The 15,748-nt window shown below is 40.7% G+C and overlaps 1 protein-coding gene and 1 long non-coding RNA gene across 2 annotated transcripts in view; one reads left to right on the top strand and one right to left on the bottom strand.

The window, feature by feature from the left end:
- Positions 1-15,748, top strand: part of kcnh2b (potassium voltage-gated channel, subfamily H (eag-related), member 2b) — a 220,332-nt gene that overhangs the window by 97,752 nt on the left and 106,832 nt on the right. Inside the window, exons 3-6 of the mRNA XM_032551180.1 lie at positions 10,981-11,136; positions 12,528-12,738; positions 12,852-13,183; positions 13,833-14,044. Of these exons, the coding sequence (XP_032407071.1) occupies positions 10,981-11,136; positions 12,528-12,738; positions 12,852-13,183; positions 13,833-14,044 (911 nt within the window). The remainder of the gene's footprint in view (positions 1-10,980; positions 11,137-12,527; positions 12,739-12,851; positions 13,184-13,832; positions 14,045-15,748) is intronic.
- LOC116711714 (uncharacterized) overlaps positions 9,206-15,748 on the bottom strand; it is a 67,619-nt gene continuing 61,076 nt past the window's right edge. Inside the window, exon 2 of the long non-coding RNA XR_004337314.1 lies at positions 9,206-10,117. This is a non-coding gene — a long non-coding RNA (uncharacterized LOC116711714). The remainder of the gene's footprint in view (positions 10,118-15,748) is intronic.

Raw genomic sequence — 15,748 nt, 5'->3', positions numbered from 1 at the left:
TGGATGAACAACCCAGGCCTGTCCGTTGAACGGGGTATATTAGCACAAGAAAAAGTTGCAATATTAGTTGATTGCAGCTTTACCAAATATTGGTCATTGGAGTGGTCTGAAAGCATTAAATATAGCGAAACATTTACAAACTTGGCAGCAGTGGTTTCTTACAGAAAATGATTTGAAGCATCAGACACAGAAGGTATAACAGCCTCAGAAACATAAACATACGTAGATGCAATGGTGGGCACTGCTAGCTAAAAGTTAGCTGCAATAAAACGTTGGTTGGTTAAGCTAATGCGCTTAACCAACATGGCATTTAAGAAAAGCTAATGCTAAAGTTCTAAAACACTAAATTCAACCGTGTTGATACACCTGCAACATGTTACAGCATAGTACATCACTCTCAACAGGGTCAAATTTGTTATTACAAACCTACCTGCATGGTTGTGCTTCTGGAAATGTCACTTTGTTTCAGTTTTATAGTTGATGAATATTGCATTGTTGAAAATAGCTTTGTTGCTAATTTGACCTAATCGACCACAAAAGGGTTTTGTTCTGAAAGCATTCAGGATATGAGGAAATTTAAAACTGCTGAGTTTTTAAACTGTTATTACTTGTGGAAAACGTGAAGAGAGGTTGAAGACGGAAACAGTCAAAATAAGAGCATGAATATAAACGGCTACTTGGAGAATTTTTTAAAGTCCATAATCAAAACTTTAACACGCCGAAGTTTATTGATGAAACTGAAAGTTTGAAACACAGCCAAGCAAATTAGAGCTTTAGAATTTATTTGAAAAATAAATTTAGTCTATATATTTGCTAAATGTTTTCAAAGTTAGCGATGAAACAGCTAAACAAAAGATTCGCTCTGCTATTAGCGCTTTAGCGGAATAGCTGAAGTTTAGCCACAACTGCTTACATGAGTGTTTGTCCTTCAGCCTCGTCTCTGATGTGTTCATTGGGCTTCAGTGTCAACAGGTGAATCTGGGAGCAGGTGAGTATCTCATTTACTCTAGCTTCTACCTCATCAACAGACAATGATGGATAGAGGGAGAGTTAATGAAATGTGTCCTACATGGTGGTCCTAAATGGGAGAAAGCTTCTCTTTCTTCCAAGAAAGACAAGAGCGCTCTTTTGTCATTAATGTGCCAGTTTTTATTGATTTCTTCATAAAGTGAACATTAAAGAACATGAGCTTGGATATAGCGTGCCTTGCCCAGAGAACCAATACCAGTTGGGTGAGAAAGTCAGTTATTGCTTTTATCTTCTTTTCAGTTTATCAGATTGCAGTTGAAATATTTAAAACCCGTCACACATCTGTGCTTACTCATTCATTTCCAGCCGTACACACTAGAAGGTAGATGGATTGAAGAAAAATGTAGGAGGCTTGGCAGCAGTAAGTAATATCCTCACCTCCCTCAAGTGCAGAATCCTCAGTCTGGGCTCTTCATTTTTTAATAGCACTATCATTTATTTAGTAGAGTGCCTTGCAAAGAAGAGATCTCATGCTAGACTTAGACTAGACTTAGACTTAGACTTGTACTTTATTGATCCTTTGGGAAGACTCCCTCAGGAAATTGAAGTTACCAGCAGCTCCCAGGGAAAACACAAAGTTAACACACAGTAAGCAAAAGTGCAAAAGAATACAAAATACAAATTAAATACTAAGGTACACACCAAATGTGAGTAACCAAAACCTTAAATTATGCAAGAAAAACCTTAAATTATGCAAGAAACAAGGAATAAGAATATAGAATATAAGAATATAAGTAAATATAAATACAACAGAAAAAAAAAATATAAGAATTTGACGGATAGATTGACCAGTGATATCGTATTGCACTATGTGGTTTGACCTGATAAGTATGGAGAAAAATACAAGGGGTCACTACTCCTTCCACCCTCTGTCCTGTGTCACCTCCCCCCCCAATGAGGAATTGTACAGTCTGAAGGCATGGGGGACAAAAGAGTTCTTAAATCTATTGGTCCGGCACTTGGGAAGCAGCAGTATGTTACTGAACCGGCTCCTCTGGCTGCTGATGACGACGTGTAGAGGGTGGCTGCTATCGTTCATGATGTCCAGCAGTTTGTTCAGTGTCCTCGCCTCTGCCACCGTCACCAGAGAGTCCAGCTTCATGCCGACCACAGAGCCGGCACGCCTGGTCAGTTTGTCCAGTCTGGACGTGTCCTTCTTGGATATGCTGCCTCCCCAGCACACCACGGTGTAGAAGAGGACACTGGCAATCACAGAATCTGAAGAATGTGGGATGAATGAATACATCCTTCTACATCAAAACTTTACGTTTTTGTGCAGCCACCCTTTGCTAAAAGGAAAGTGGTCATTCTTTGCCCCCTTTTTGTATCTGCAGTGCACATTTAGAGATTACTTTACAGTTGTTTGGTGTGAACATAGCACTGATAAAGTTAAAGCAATTCACATAAATCAAGGATTTAGTTGTTCAGTGACTAGTACTGAGATGTATTTAATTTTTGTTAGCTGAAACTAATGCAAATCAAACACTAGACTAGAATATGGAATAAACTTAGGTGAATTTAGTTGAAGTCTTTAAGCCAATATACAACTTGTACATAAAATTATCTTAAAAAAGGCACAAAAAAAATTACTTGGGCTATTATATTAGTAAAGTAACGACATCTAAAATATTGGAAAGAAATTGCAGCTTGGGTAGCTAAAATACAAAGCCGCAATGCTAATTGACATTGCAAAGCAACCAATGTCGGGACACCATTAGTTTTCCTTCACACTGATTGGCTGTGCCAAATAATCTGTGGGGGTGATGATGACGACAGTGGTAGCAGTTCATCTGGCAACCATTCTAACCGTTTGCCAGTCGTTGTCTGTGTCAGTTATTGTGTCACTTCACGTCTTGCATGCTGGTGGAGGTCAAAGGATCTAGTGATGCTGGTGCACGTCAGACTGACCCAGGACAGCTGTGGCTACAACGTAGCGTACCGCCATCAGTGTGTGAACGTACGCGTGAATGACGGAATTTTTCAGGTTCATTGGGGTCCTCCAGATTCGTTAAAACACTGTACAAGTACAGACCATTTACCATTTAACTCAAAAAGTGAAGATAGGGGAGATCATGGATGTTAGCTTCTGTGATAGTGCCACAATTTCCACTGTGTTTATTAATGCATATGCATATTTGGTGTTTCAACTAATAAAATAGGCAGTTATATTCGTTCTTGTAGGGATCTCAAGAACTTGCAGATTTTAGTTGTTCACAAGTTGTTTCTTAACCCCCGCGTGGTCTACTGTAACAGCAATGGGCAGTATTCCTTTAGTTTCCTGCCAGGCTTTCAACCAATAGACTATCTGTAAACAATAACCATATGTGACAGTAGAGCGTTGCAGCAGGTAAAGAGAAGGTATAGCATGGAGCAGGACGGATCCCTACAGATACAGGTCTGTTTGCTGATCTGTCAGAAATTCTCAATCAAATACTTTGAAGTTTGTTTCTGTAACAAGAGAAAAAAATGGAAACATTTTAAAGATATGAATAGTTTACGGGGCACTGTCCAACTAAAGATGTACTCAATTGATTTTGTTTAAGGTCTCAAAGCCAGAAGGAACGGGCCATTTCACATCTCTTCCCTGTCTCTCCAGCCAGGACAGGGGCCCTCTGTGAGGGACGGCTCGTTTATTGGATTCTCTAACCGTCTTCCACTTTGTCAACATGCCAGCCACCTCCATCCTTGCCCCTTGGCCACAATCAATCATGTGATCAACTATATCACCATCATTTCTCGCCAAAAGAGGGCAGCATTAGTCACCGTGTGTAAAATATGGGACAGGAATACACACTTGTGACTGGAGCAGGTATCAGGACAAGCCGTTACTGTACAGCTAACTCTTTGACAGAGAGAGCTCTCCATCAGGTGATTTATCCCCGTTACAGGTGAGGCGAGGTGGTGAATCTGGATTAGTCCACCCCCTTCACCCCCCCTACTGCTTCACATTGTGAAACCATGGAGGAAAATGGGAAGGGGTCAACAGGAAGGCAACCACGCACTGGTGTGTGTCGTCAGTGTTGATGGAGTGATGTTGGATCACTTATCGGTGAACAGCTGGTGGCCGTGACCAAAGAGGGAGGGAGGGGAAGGGGCTGCAGCATCAAGCTGCTTGACATTAACACACACACACACACAGAGGCATATCACACACCAATTTGGTTTTCCATTCTGTCATCCCAGTCGCTGCCCGGTCCTCTGAGAACATCACACCTGTATGAGGCTCCGTACGGCGGTGTAGTATAGCCTGATTAATTTCATGTCTACCTATTTGTAAAGCTGATACTCGCAACAAGTGTGTTGGGGTGTGTTTGTTTGTGTGTTTTGCTCCTTGTGTTCACCACCATTGATGACCTCCAAAGGAGAAGTAGTTTTTCTCTGCCATCTAGTGGTTTGCTTTGAGTTTATCATATCCTGATGAGAATCACTAAGTGTTAATAGTATCATTAAGTGATTACAGCATGAGTTCTCTTTAGCAATCTATTGTAGTGGGATTCAAATCCAATCTCTTTCTTCAACCGAATATTTAATTGATCTTTTCACAATTTCACAAGTTGGTGAGAGGAAATGGTAGTTATGCTGCTGGCAGCAGTTCAGAGGATCCGATAAGATTCCTCTCCTCCTTAGCCAATGTCTGATGCTCCACTGTGTGACTGAAAGCTGATGTAACATAAAGACACTTGCTCTGTTTCCCACTCTGACACCACACCCAAACACACAGGGTTGTTGCAGCTGGAAACATGATCCGTCATTTGTGCAGGTGAAGTTTTGTGGCGCAGATTATGTCAGGTTGTCCTGTTTGTTCTGCTGCCAGCAGGTCTGATGTAAAAGAAATTTGGATTTTTTGTGTTTTCTTTCATCCTGCTAAAGTGTGACAAGGCAAAGGAGAGGTGACCCGCTTTCCTTAGAGGAACTACACACAAACACAGCTCATGTCTTACCAAATTACAACTCTGAAATATTTTAAAATGTGGGTTCATTTAAAGATTTGCTCCGCCCCAACTTCCCCTGAGCTTTCTGATGTCATATTTACATCTTGATGCAGTAATAAATACTCTGGAAGCACTTTTACAGAGGGAACTGGTAGATATGGATTGGTTCTAAAACTAACAGTGACTCCCATCTAGAGTCATACTAACATATTAATTTGGGTCCAAATAGTAAAACTGGACCAATATTAACAACTGATGGGTACTTCTGTCTTGTTGCAGTTTGTGTTTCAGGAGGGGGGGGGGTAGATACGGGGTATTTGTTTGGTCACATGACATTGATGCAGCACAAGATTAGGAGGTCTTTAATTGACGCACAGAAACAATAGTGTGGTTGTTTCTACATGTTAGAGAAAGATATAATGTATATGCACTATTTTGATAAACATTGGCCACTGACCAATGTTTATCAAAAATATTGGTTGATATATTGATAAATATAGTATTGGTGATATTTGGTATCACCAGTACTGATAACAGTTATCATTATTGGCCCAAATTTTTTATATCTGTGTGTCCTTCATATTTCACAATGTAGTATACACCATGTGTGCCTATATGTCACTGTTATGTAATCCATTCAAGTGCTACTCAAATATAGCATTTGAGTAGTAATATCCCTATAATAATAATAATAGTAATAATAATAATTGTTTCCATATTACCTCCCCCCCATGCCAAACACTGAAGGAGATTAAGTCTCTGAAGTATTCTTAATGAATTCTTGAGCAAGAATTAGTAGAGAGCTGACCATGGTCTGTCCACTTGACAGCAATACCCCACCAGGCACGCGGTTTCCCCAAGGGCCCTGACACACACACTGACACACACTCTGATCCCCCAGCAGGCATGTCTGGGACTCAGGCCTCCATTAACAAGTCATTTCTAGCCCCAGCACCTGGAGCGGGTCCGGTCTGTGTGGCCATGTTGGAGTTCTGCTCTGGAACTCAAAAGGAATTACCGTAGACCAGGGGTCTCAAACTCCAGTACTTGAGGGCCGCAGTCCTGCAACTTCTAGATGTGCCTCTGCTGCACCACACCTGAACAGAATAATTAGGTCATTAAGGCTCTGGAGAACTGATCTACACAAGGAGGAGGTCATTAAGTCATTTCATTCCAGTGTTTTGTACCTGTGGCACATCTAAAAACTGCAGGACTGCAGCCCTCGAGGCCTGGAGTTTGAGACCCCTGCCGTAGACGTTTAACCTGTTACTGACTTTATTAAATTATTAGCAGTTTATTTTGGTAAACCATTGTTCAAAAAGTAACAAGGAAGAAAAACTTGCACGAAATCAACAAAGTTACAAGCTGTTGAAATGTTGACATCTTTTCCAAGACAACTTGGAAAAGACAGTCTGAGGTTCGAGTCCAGTCTGTCACTGCTGTAGGTTTCTAAACCGTTGCTTTTTGTTAATATTTGTGAACAGTTATCTTGTGGTGATTTAGCAATTCATTTAATTGTTTTGTTTCTATTTTTGATCAAAATGTTTTCAAATATAGAAAAGTTTGATGTATAATTAAATAGACATTTATAAAAGGAAGTTGAACAGATTAATTGAAGAGATTAAAACCTGCTAGTGTTGAATTTCTGAATGACTCGAAAAAAGAAAAGCTCCTTCTGTCTTTGTAATAACCGAGATAACTCTTGTTTATATCAGTCTTCATATTACCCACTTTATTATATAACGCACTAAATGTGTAGAGGCGGCGGCTATCCACTAGATGGAGTAACTGCACGGCTTGACAAGGAGGTCACAAAGTGGCAGAACGGGAGAAAACATCCACTTTCCTTTAGTTCTTATTTATGTCAAGCAGAAAATAATTTTATGCAAGAGATAGTCAAACTCTGATTTATGAACACACTTGTTTAAAAATTTAATTTAGGCGTCCATATTTTCTTTTTTAATTCCACAAAGTTTCTCCTTCCTCAGGTTGATTTGGAACTACTGATTACCTTTCATACAGTGAAACTCAGGAAAAACTTCAACAAAAAAAAGACAGCCATGATCTTAACCAGAGTGGTTCAGATAAAAGCACAATCATGTCTTCTAATGGTCTAGTTAAAGTCCAGACACGAATCCCATTGAGAATTTTTGGTAAAATGTGAAAATGATAAATCCTCTTCAGCTAATCTGACTGAGCTGAGCTCATTTGAAAAGACAAATGGATAAAAAAAAATATTGATCTCTAGTAGAGATGCAGAAACAAATCTATTCCACAAAGACTCATACTGTAATTCCTAGTTGTGACATTAATGAATTGATTCAAACGGCTCAGAAATTGATTTCAGTTTTCTTTTTTGGTCAAATTATATTTTTGAATAATTCATTGAAAAAGCCAGGCAGCTAAGCTAAACTCATTCTGCACAAACCTATTTTTGTTTAAATGTAAATGCTGAAATATGTTTTAAATAAATGTTCATTATGTTTACACTGGCTTTTCCTTTTCTCAGTCATGTAATTTAAACAGAATCTCTAAAATGTTTGAATAGAAAAATCAGTTTCTGATTTGAAAATTATTTCTGAGTCAAATCGTGAGCCTAAAAATCAGAATCAAATCGAATCTTTAGACAATGAAAGATTCACATCTCTGGTCTCTGCAGGCAGAAACCTGGTTCAGACATTTAATCAATTATTGACTCAGGGCTGAATAAAAAATGCATGCTCCACATTTTAGATTTCTATTGGTAAAAAAAATCAATAGGAAGCAATGTATCATTTTATTTGTGATAAAAAGTAGTTCAAGAGAAAGGCTTACAGAGCTCTGTAAACGTTTGACATTCGTTGTTGCACATGGAATAAATCCTCACCGTTCTCTCACCTTTTCCCAGATTCTGAACTTTCAGCTCCTCTATAAAAACTTCTGGGTTTATTTCTATAATAGCATTTTGTTGTTGTTGCTCTGTGTGTTCTCTGCGCTTTGTGTGTGCTGCTATAATCTCCTCCAGCTTTGTAAATCGGTAACGCCGAATCAGATTATCAACTAGAACATGCAGAATTGGAATACCTCCCTGCAGGGCTTTTAAACGAAATGGCTTTCTAGTCCTCCGCCCCTCGGTGGAGCTCAGTCACTCCAGATGCACTTGGAGGAAATCTTTCACGCCGCGGAGCGCTGGCATGACGGTCAGCAACAAATAGGTCAGAAAATATGTGGGCTTAATCGCAGCTTTTCACCACTCCACAAAATCCAGGACAAACACACACACACCCAAGCACATGCCCTCACACACAGCAGATAAATCTGTGTATAAGCGCATGCATTTGATGCATTGATGAATGCAACTTGGCATGAATATATTTATTTGGAGAATTGCCCACACACACACACAAGCAGAACAGAACTGACAGGATGCTCCAGATTTAGAACGTATCCTATTCCTTCTAAATCTACTCAAATCCTCGTTTCTTGACCTTTGACCTGACATTGTGGTGTTGCGGTGTGCACATGTTACGTGTGCTTCTGTACAAACCACATCTGTTGTTCTCAAAAGTCTCACCCCGCCATCTTTGTCCAATTCGAGTGAATGTTTGTGAATCCCTGGTTTTGGTAGTGGGAGGACTGGTACAGCTGGTGTGTGTGGTGGGAAACTGTGTTCTGATTGGGGCGATGTCGCAGAAAAAAAAAATAGTAAGAGATACAAAATCCTGAAACAATTAAACTGATACAGTTTGTGAGTGTCGGATCTTACTGCATTGTCTGTCCAACGCGTTTAATCTTTTTATTCAATATTTATGAATCTTACAAACCTTCTCTAAGAAATTATTTTAATTCAATTTTATACTGCTAACACTTAGCCACATTAGCTAATGGTCACAAGTTCTCACCTGCTTGCTTTGCCATTCAAGTCCTGAAAAGTGAGTTTCAGTTACATCAGCTGTAATGTAATCAGTGAGAGAATCACCAGTTATTGTTTTACTGCTGACAATAGTGACAATGCTCCTGCAGAAAGAGAAAAGGACATCAAAACAAAGGGAGCGTAAATTACAAGTTAGTTTGTTATAGAGTTTTATTTAATACTGAACTGTCTTTAAAGATGCATTTGTTTTACTGCTCCAACGTTTAAAAATCACCTTTCCTACATCTAAACAGATCCATTCAATATATTGTAATATCATTGACGAGCCCATTTACTTCACAAACTTTATCCCTTAATTTAACACAATTAGAAGATTAGTTACTCACATGCATATGTTTCTAAGGCTTTATTTTCTGGTAATTACGATTTTTCATGAAGAAATAATGAAAACATGACAATTTCAGACATGACAATTACAATAAACCAGGTCAGTGTATCTTAGTCTCACACTTTTTTCTTAGTTTTTTAAAGCGTTCTAGATGGATGAAGGAGGAAGTAGGGTGGGTTTACTCATTTCCAGCCATTTCTGCACAGTGTTGTATAACTGCCAGCTCACTGGTCATATTTGTGTGTAATCAAAGTTTTGCAATAATAATCAATGCTGAACAGTTACAAGGAATCATGACAAATATAAACAGTACAGATTAAAAACAGATGAAACACCAGAAGACAGTAAAACCGAAGTTGAGTTTGAAACTTATAGGACAAAGTTAACAGCCACAGAACTGGTCTGGCCGATGTGCTGATGTCTTCTTCTGAAGAAACATCAGCCTGTGTGGATGATCCTCAGTCAGGTGTCTGCAGCTCTCAGCCTGACTCAGCATCACATCCAGTGATTAAAACAAGTCTGCAAATGCTTTTTCACAGCTGCAAAATCCGGGCATGAATGAACATGATCCAGGATGATGAATGGGCTTCAGCTTTGTCTGATGCCCACACGTTTATTAAAACATGGATGCATGCGGACAGACATGCACAACTGCTGCTGATGGAGGCCAGATGGTTTAATCCTCTAGTTTTCCCAGCATTTCATATTTTTCCCCCCACTGTGTCGGGATTAGAGCTCCTGTCCAATCGGATTTCGTCCCACTCTGCGGTGATGATGCGAGATGCGTGGCAGGCAGGACGGTGGGCGAAGCAGGGTTGCCGTAGATACGCTCTGTGTTGGCCGGTACGGCACACGGGACTGGCTTGAAGCGTTGCCATAACTACTGTGGTGGCGTTTGTCTGTCCAGGTAAGAGGCTGGACGGGTACAGGGGGATGGGATGAGATAACAGAAACAAGGATGAGGATTACAGTGAGAAACAAGTTCTGTTTTTTTTCTGATGGAGTTCTTGGGACTGTAGAGAACTGGACCAGAACACAACAAAGGCTTTTCTCTTCACAAACTCAGTATGCATCCAGGAGAAATTTGAGAGAATTAGTTGGAGACGGTTGTTCCATTTGAAATCTTCCTACGATTGACTTTGCTTGGTTGTGACTTTTTCAGTTTTATATCATCGATTGGCATGTTTATGTGCATTGTGATGATTTTATGGTTTTTATCTTAAAGATAAGACAATAATAAAACCATCGTTTGACTTTCAATTAAGCTCTTTTGTGTGGTGTGTTGATCTCAGCTACTTATTCCCACCCTCAGTCTAATTTCATGCTTATTATAAGTTAATAAGCCAGGTAACTTGTACTAACTTTCTAAATATATATATATATACTGTATGTGTGTTTTTCACATATTTGTTAAAACTTGCACCAAACTGTGAGCAGTGCATGCCAGGTGGTGATTGACAACACTAAGACCCTTAGCTGTGATTGGTTGATTTTAGTTGCCACTGGAAGGAGGCAGAAGAGGTTGATCTTTTCACAGATTATCTGTCATAGTGACAATCTTTTAAAAATATATGTAAATAAAAAATATATATATATATTTTAAATTGTGAGCAGAGAATTTGTGTCTCTCCAAGTCTAATTTGTTGGTATTTAAGATGCATGGATTACCTAAAAGTTGTTTTTCTTGATCAATCAACCCCATAGTCAATTTGACCATTTGGTTGGTCAAATCGAGTTGACCAACCAAATGGGTCTGCGTGTTGGCACTGTCTCTGCAGGCCAGTGCTTCCTGTGCATGGTGGACGTGGTGCCGGTGAAGAACGAGGATGGTGTGGTGATCATGTTCATCCTGAACTTCGAGGTCATGACTGAAGACGCACTGAAGGACCATAAACGGGAGCTGAACCACCGCCTGCCCACCTGGCTTGTTACAGGTCAGTGTTCTCATGCATGTTCTCATTGTATTCTTTTAGACCAGGAACAAAAAGCAGGGACCTCATACAGTTTCAGTCTTTTTCTATAAGGTTCCCGTTCACTCGTTTCTTTTCACACTGGGCCCTTTTGCCGTTCTTATAGCTGCTGCTATAGGATGTTTTTCAGGCGTAGCGCTGCCAACACTTCCACTATCAGACTTCTGGATTGGTCAGACAAGTTGACCCTTCACTTTCCTTACTTACTTACATTTGGACTCTATCCTGAGCATAAAGCCATGTTTTCCTTGGCTCTGACAGATGACTATAAGTTTCCATATTTTCAAAGAAACAATCTCAGTTCTTCAGAGATTTATGATTCATGAAATTTATAAAACTATTGGAAAATGAAATATTAACATTTGAACTGAAAGGTTGTAATATGTTACAGTTAATGTAACAATAGTTTACAGCTAATTAGCTTGTCAGATTCATCTCCATTTCCAGATGCATCACAGGTCCTCCTCAGGTGTTCTACAAGGTGGACCGTGACCAGTGACCAGCCTGTTTGATTGGCAGCAAATTGCATTAGTTGATTGGATCATGGATTCCGTCTCGAACAACAACATCTCAATCAATCTATGATGAGACTGTTTCTAGTGTGTGAGACAGCAAGCTGCAATTTAATAATTCCATGGTCAAACTCTGAGGTTCAAACTTTTTATCATTTGTGGCGGAAGAGCGCAGATAATGTCAACTAGACGAGGCAACCCGCAACGAACAACTATACCAAGACATTTCAGGCAAACTGACTGATGTCATCAAACCGCCATCCATAACTTCAGGTGTTTCTAAGATGTCCCAAAGTTCCTAGCCATGTACACAACTTACACAACAGAACCGAACCAGACATTAACCACCGAGACTTGACAATGGAGAAGAGGCTTATGGTCCATCAAAACCAAAGTCCTTCAATTTTGTGAATTTAATCCTAATATGTCATACTAGACATATCGGGTGTATCATCACCCTCAAACACTGAATATGTTCGCATTGGTGCAGAAACACTGCAAATGAGGCTTGGTTTTAACATTCAGTAGGCCTTATGACCTCCAGCATGTCTGCTCATGTTCATACACAATTTATGAACATGAAGCAGACATTAGATTTAGACTTTTATTCTTCTGAATTCTAAGTATTGATGTTTATTGGCTTGCAACACAGAGCTTGTATTATGAGTCCACCAAATAATCTTTCAGATTATTTCTGACTGAAACGGCAATCCCATCAATGTCGCCGTCCCACATGTGATCCATCTCCAATCCTCCCTCTCTCCTGCTTGAACTCCACCTCTGGTTTTAAATCCACTTGCCACGCAGCAGGTCAGCAGCCAGTTTTATCCTCCCTCTGCCCAGGTCGCCCACGAGGCTTCAAGCTGCGTTTCCCCCAGCTCCGCTCCCTGTCCAACAGCAAGGCATCGCTGGACGACGCGGAGGCCGGCCACATCCCCACAGCCACGCCCCTGCCACTGCATCCGGACCACAGTCCCGAGTGTCTTGGTCTGGGCGAATTCCTGCCCCTGCCTCTCTTACCCCCAGACCACCAGGAGCAGCTGAGTGGAAGCAGGTACAGTCCTCAGGATTACTGTAGAAGCACATATGTGGGGCATGAAGAAATGTTTTATGTACACTTTCTGCAAGCATGAGGTCTGATGTTTAATCTTGTTTGGTTGATTCTAGGTCGGCTCTACAGAAGTGGCCGGAGGATCACCAGGAGGACCAACGCACCCTCCTGTGTTCGGAAACCCCTATTCCCTTCCCCAGGCTGCCTCCCCAAGTAGCCCACCTGGTCGGGCCCCTCAACCAGTCGACCCCCTGCGTCGTGGCCCGCCACCGCCTCAGCCTTAACCCGGACGCCTCGTGCTCCAATTGCTCCCTGACGCACAGCCGCTCGCGGGAAAGCTTCCACAGCATGCGGCGCGCCTCCTCCGTGGACGAGATTGAGGCCCTGAGGTCCGAGTGGGACCGGAAGAACCGGAGGGCCAGCGTCCGGCCGTCCAGCAGCAGCACTGGTGAGTACAGAGGTGGTGCGACATCGCAGTGCTCTTTCCTACTGTCTGGAGTCATGAGTTTTGAGAAAGGGCTTAGCCTGAAAATTTGAACAAGCAGGCCCCTCCCACTTGCTCTCTGCTACAGCCAAGCATCCACAGCTCCTCCCTACAGTGGAACCTGCCGAGAACTCCACCATTGAGAACTCCGACTGTTTCTCCACCATTAGCACAGCTGCAGTCAGCAGCAATGTTGAAGTTGAACAGCGTTACCTGCTGATTGGTGAAGGGTGTGAGCAGCATGTACACAAGTGTGATTGACACTGCTAAGATGTTCCTCTTGGCTCTGATTGGTTGTATTTCTGCACATGGCAATAGGACTACTAAATGGGGCCGGAGGAGCTTGAAATTTTTTCACATTTTCTGTCTCATATGAATACCTGGAAAATTGAGACAAAAAAAACATTTTCTTAGGAGTTTTTTTGGAAAAGTGGATTTTTATACTTCAGTCTTCCAAAATTAATCTAGTGATTAGTCATGATTAATCATTGCTTTAGTATGTGATTAATCTGTTTAATTTTTTTCATTCGATTGACAGCACTATCAAAAAAATACATTTCTATAAAAGTTACCTCCTGAAGCTTTAATCCTGACCTGGTGTGCTTCTCTACAGGCGCAGTAAATAGTAAGTCTAACATACTGAACTCCACTTCGGACTCGGACCTCATGCGGTACCGTACGATATCCAAAATCCCCCACATCACCCTCAACTTTGTGGATTTCAAACCGGACCCCCTCATCGCCCTTCCCTCTGGAGAGATGGACATCATAGCCCCCTGCAAGCTCATTGACAGGACTCACAACGTCACCGAGAAGGTCACACAGGTAGGATGTCACAAGGGCACATTGCTGGTTTGAATCAGGCGTTTTGATATGGACTGACCACTGCGGTGTTACCAAATAGTTTTAGTGCGTTTGGATGCAAACTTCACATTCCATGTATGGTGAAAATGTGTTTGTGTGTTTCCATTTTGCGCCTGCCAGCTGTATCCACTTGCTACCAGAGCAAACAGACAGAGTGCATGTTTCACCTACTAGCATAAATTGTTGTGATTGCTTGACCCTTGATGAAATAATCAAAGGCATCTCAGTAGGGTTACAGTCACTTAGACTGAGCACAGGAGGATATCTGTAAAAACTTTCATGGAACTACCAGTTGTCAACATTATGACAACTAGATAACAATTTCCAGGAGTCACATTTTGCATGTGAGGAAAAAGCTGTAATTGAAAAAAAAAAAGCATGTTAACAGGAAAGCAGGTCAGCTATGCTAGCCTGACTTTGACAACCTTAATATCGACATGTGCTGCGGAATTTGGTGTGCTTTAGTTCGGTAAAAACCAAAGAAGAGCTGGTTCACTCTGTTTCCAGAGCTGATAAAGTCCAAGTAAGATGTTTGAGGATTTATTTCTCATTTGTCTGCAATCTATCTCTCTTTCAACCATTATCCTGTGTGGACATGAATGACGGAATCCGGAGTATGGCATGACAAACGTGATGCCTTTGTCTTGGTAGTGATAAAAACTCAAATCTGCAGCACACCTTCATGAAGGTTTTTGCATGCATATTTCAACTAACTACTCAAAGTTAATATAATTGTTCTGCATTAACATCTTAAAGTATGAAGCTTTTTAATGTAGAGTTTTGAAACTGTTGATCAAAACAGTTTGAGAACTGGGGTGAAAACAAGGTTTAATGTCCGGTAACAAAGAAAGGACTCTTATATGGATGGATTATGTGGAGAAATGTGTTTTTTTTTCCTACAGTAACTTTATCTTCCTGCTTACTGTTATTGGAAATTCTACACATGTTCACAACGCTTTATCATTAGTGAAACCTTCACCACGATTACGGCCTTTCCAACTTTGTCACAGCTTATTAAATCTGACACTGGGTACCTAAAACTCTCGTAAGGCCAGTCATGAGATGTGGTCAGTGTTAGGCACAAGAAGGCTCGCTTTTGTATGCAATCGTTCTGCTGTTGAGCATTTTATCACCCTCATGATCTCACTCACTCTAGCACTTTGTCTCTGAGTGCTTAGGCATTAGAATGGATTGGTACATTGGGATTTCAGGTAGAGGTGCACTGATGAGGGTTTTGTGACTGTTTTCTGATCTCTGGTCTTTCAAAAACTTTGACCTGTTGATACCAATTTTAGCCAATTCCAATTTTTCTATAAAGTAAGAAAATAAAAAACCAGCATGTCACTCTTGCCTAAACCAGTAACTTCTACAATCCTAACTTTGTGACTAGTTGATATCCTTTGAAAAGGAGACTCTAAGTGCTTTTATCAAAGTTGTTTTATTATTATTAATTTTGCAGAAATTAAATCACAAAAACATTCTCAAGTCTCTTCACCCAGCTCTCAATATTAGAAGCATTTATTCATAAGTCATTGGAGCAAAGACTCCCTGTAGCCTATACCTGGTATTACTGGTATCAGTAAATAATCAGTTTTTATGTCTTATCTGAGTCAGACATGGACTTTCTAGTATCTCCAGAGTTAATCGTGGATCACTGAATGCAGT

Source organism: Xiphophorus hellerii, chromosome 21 (genome assembly GCF_003331165.1).
Source record: "Xiphophorus hellerii strain 12219 chromosome 21, Xiphophorus_hellerii-4.1, whole genome shotgun sequence".
NCBI classification, from domain to species: domain Eukaryota; kingdom Metazoa; phylum Chordata; class Actinopteri; order Cyprinodontiformes; family Poeciliidae; genus Xiphophorus; species Xiphophorus hellerii.
Note: the sequence above shows the minus strand (reverse complement) of the source record. Positions and strands in the feature narration are given on the sequence as shown.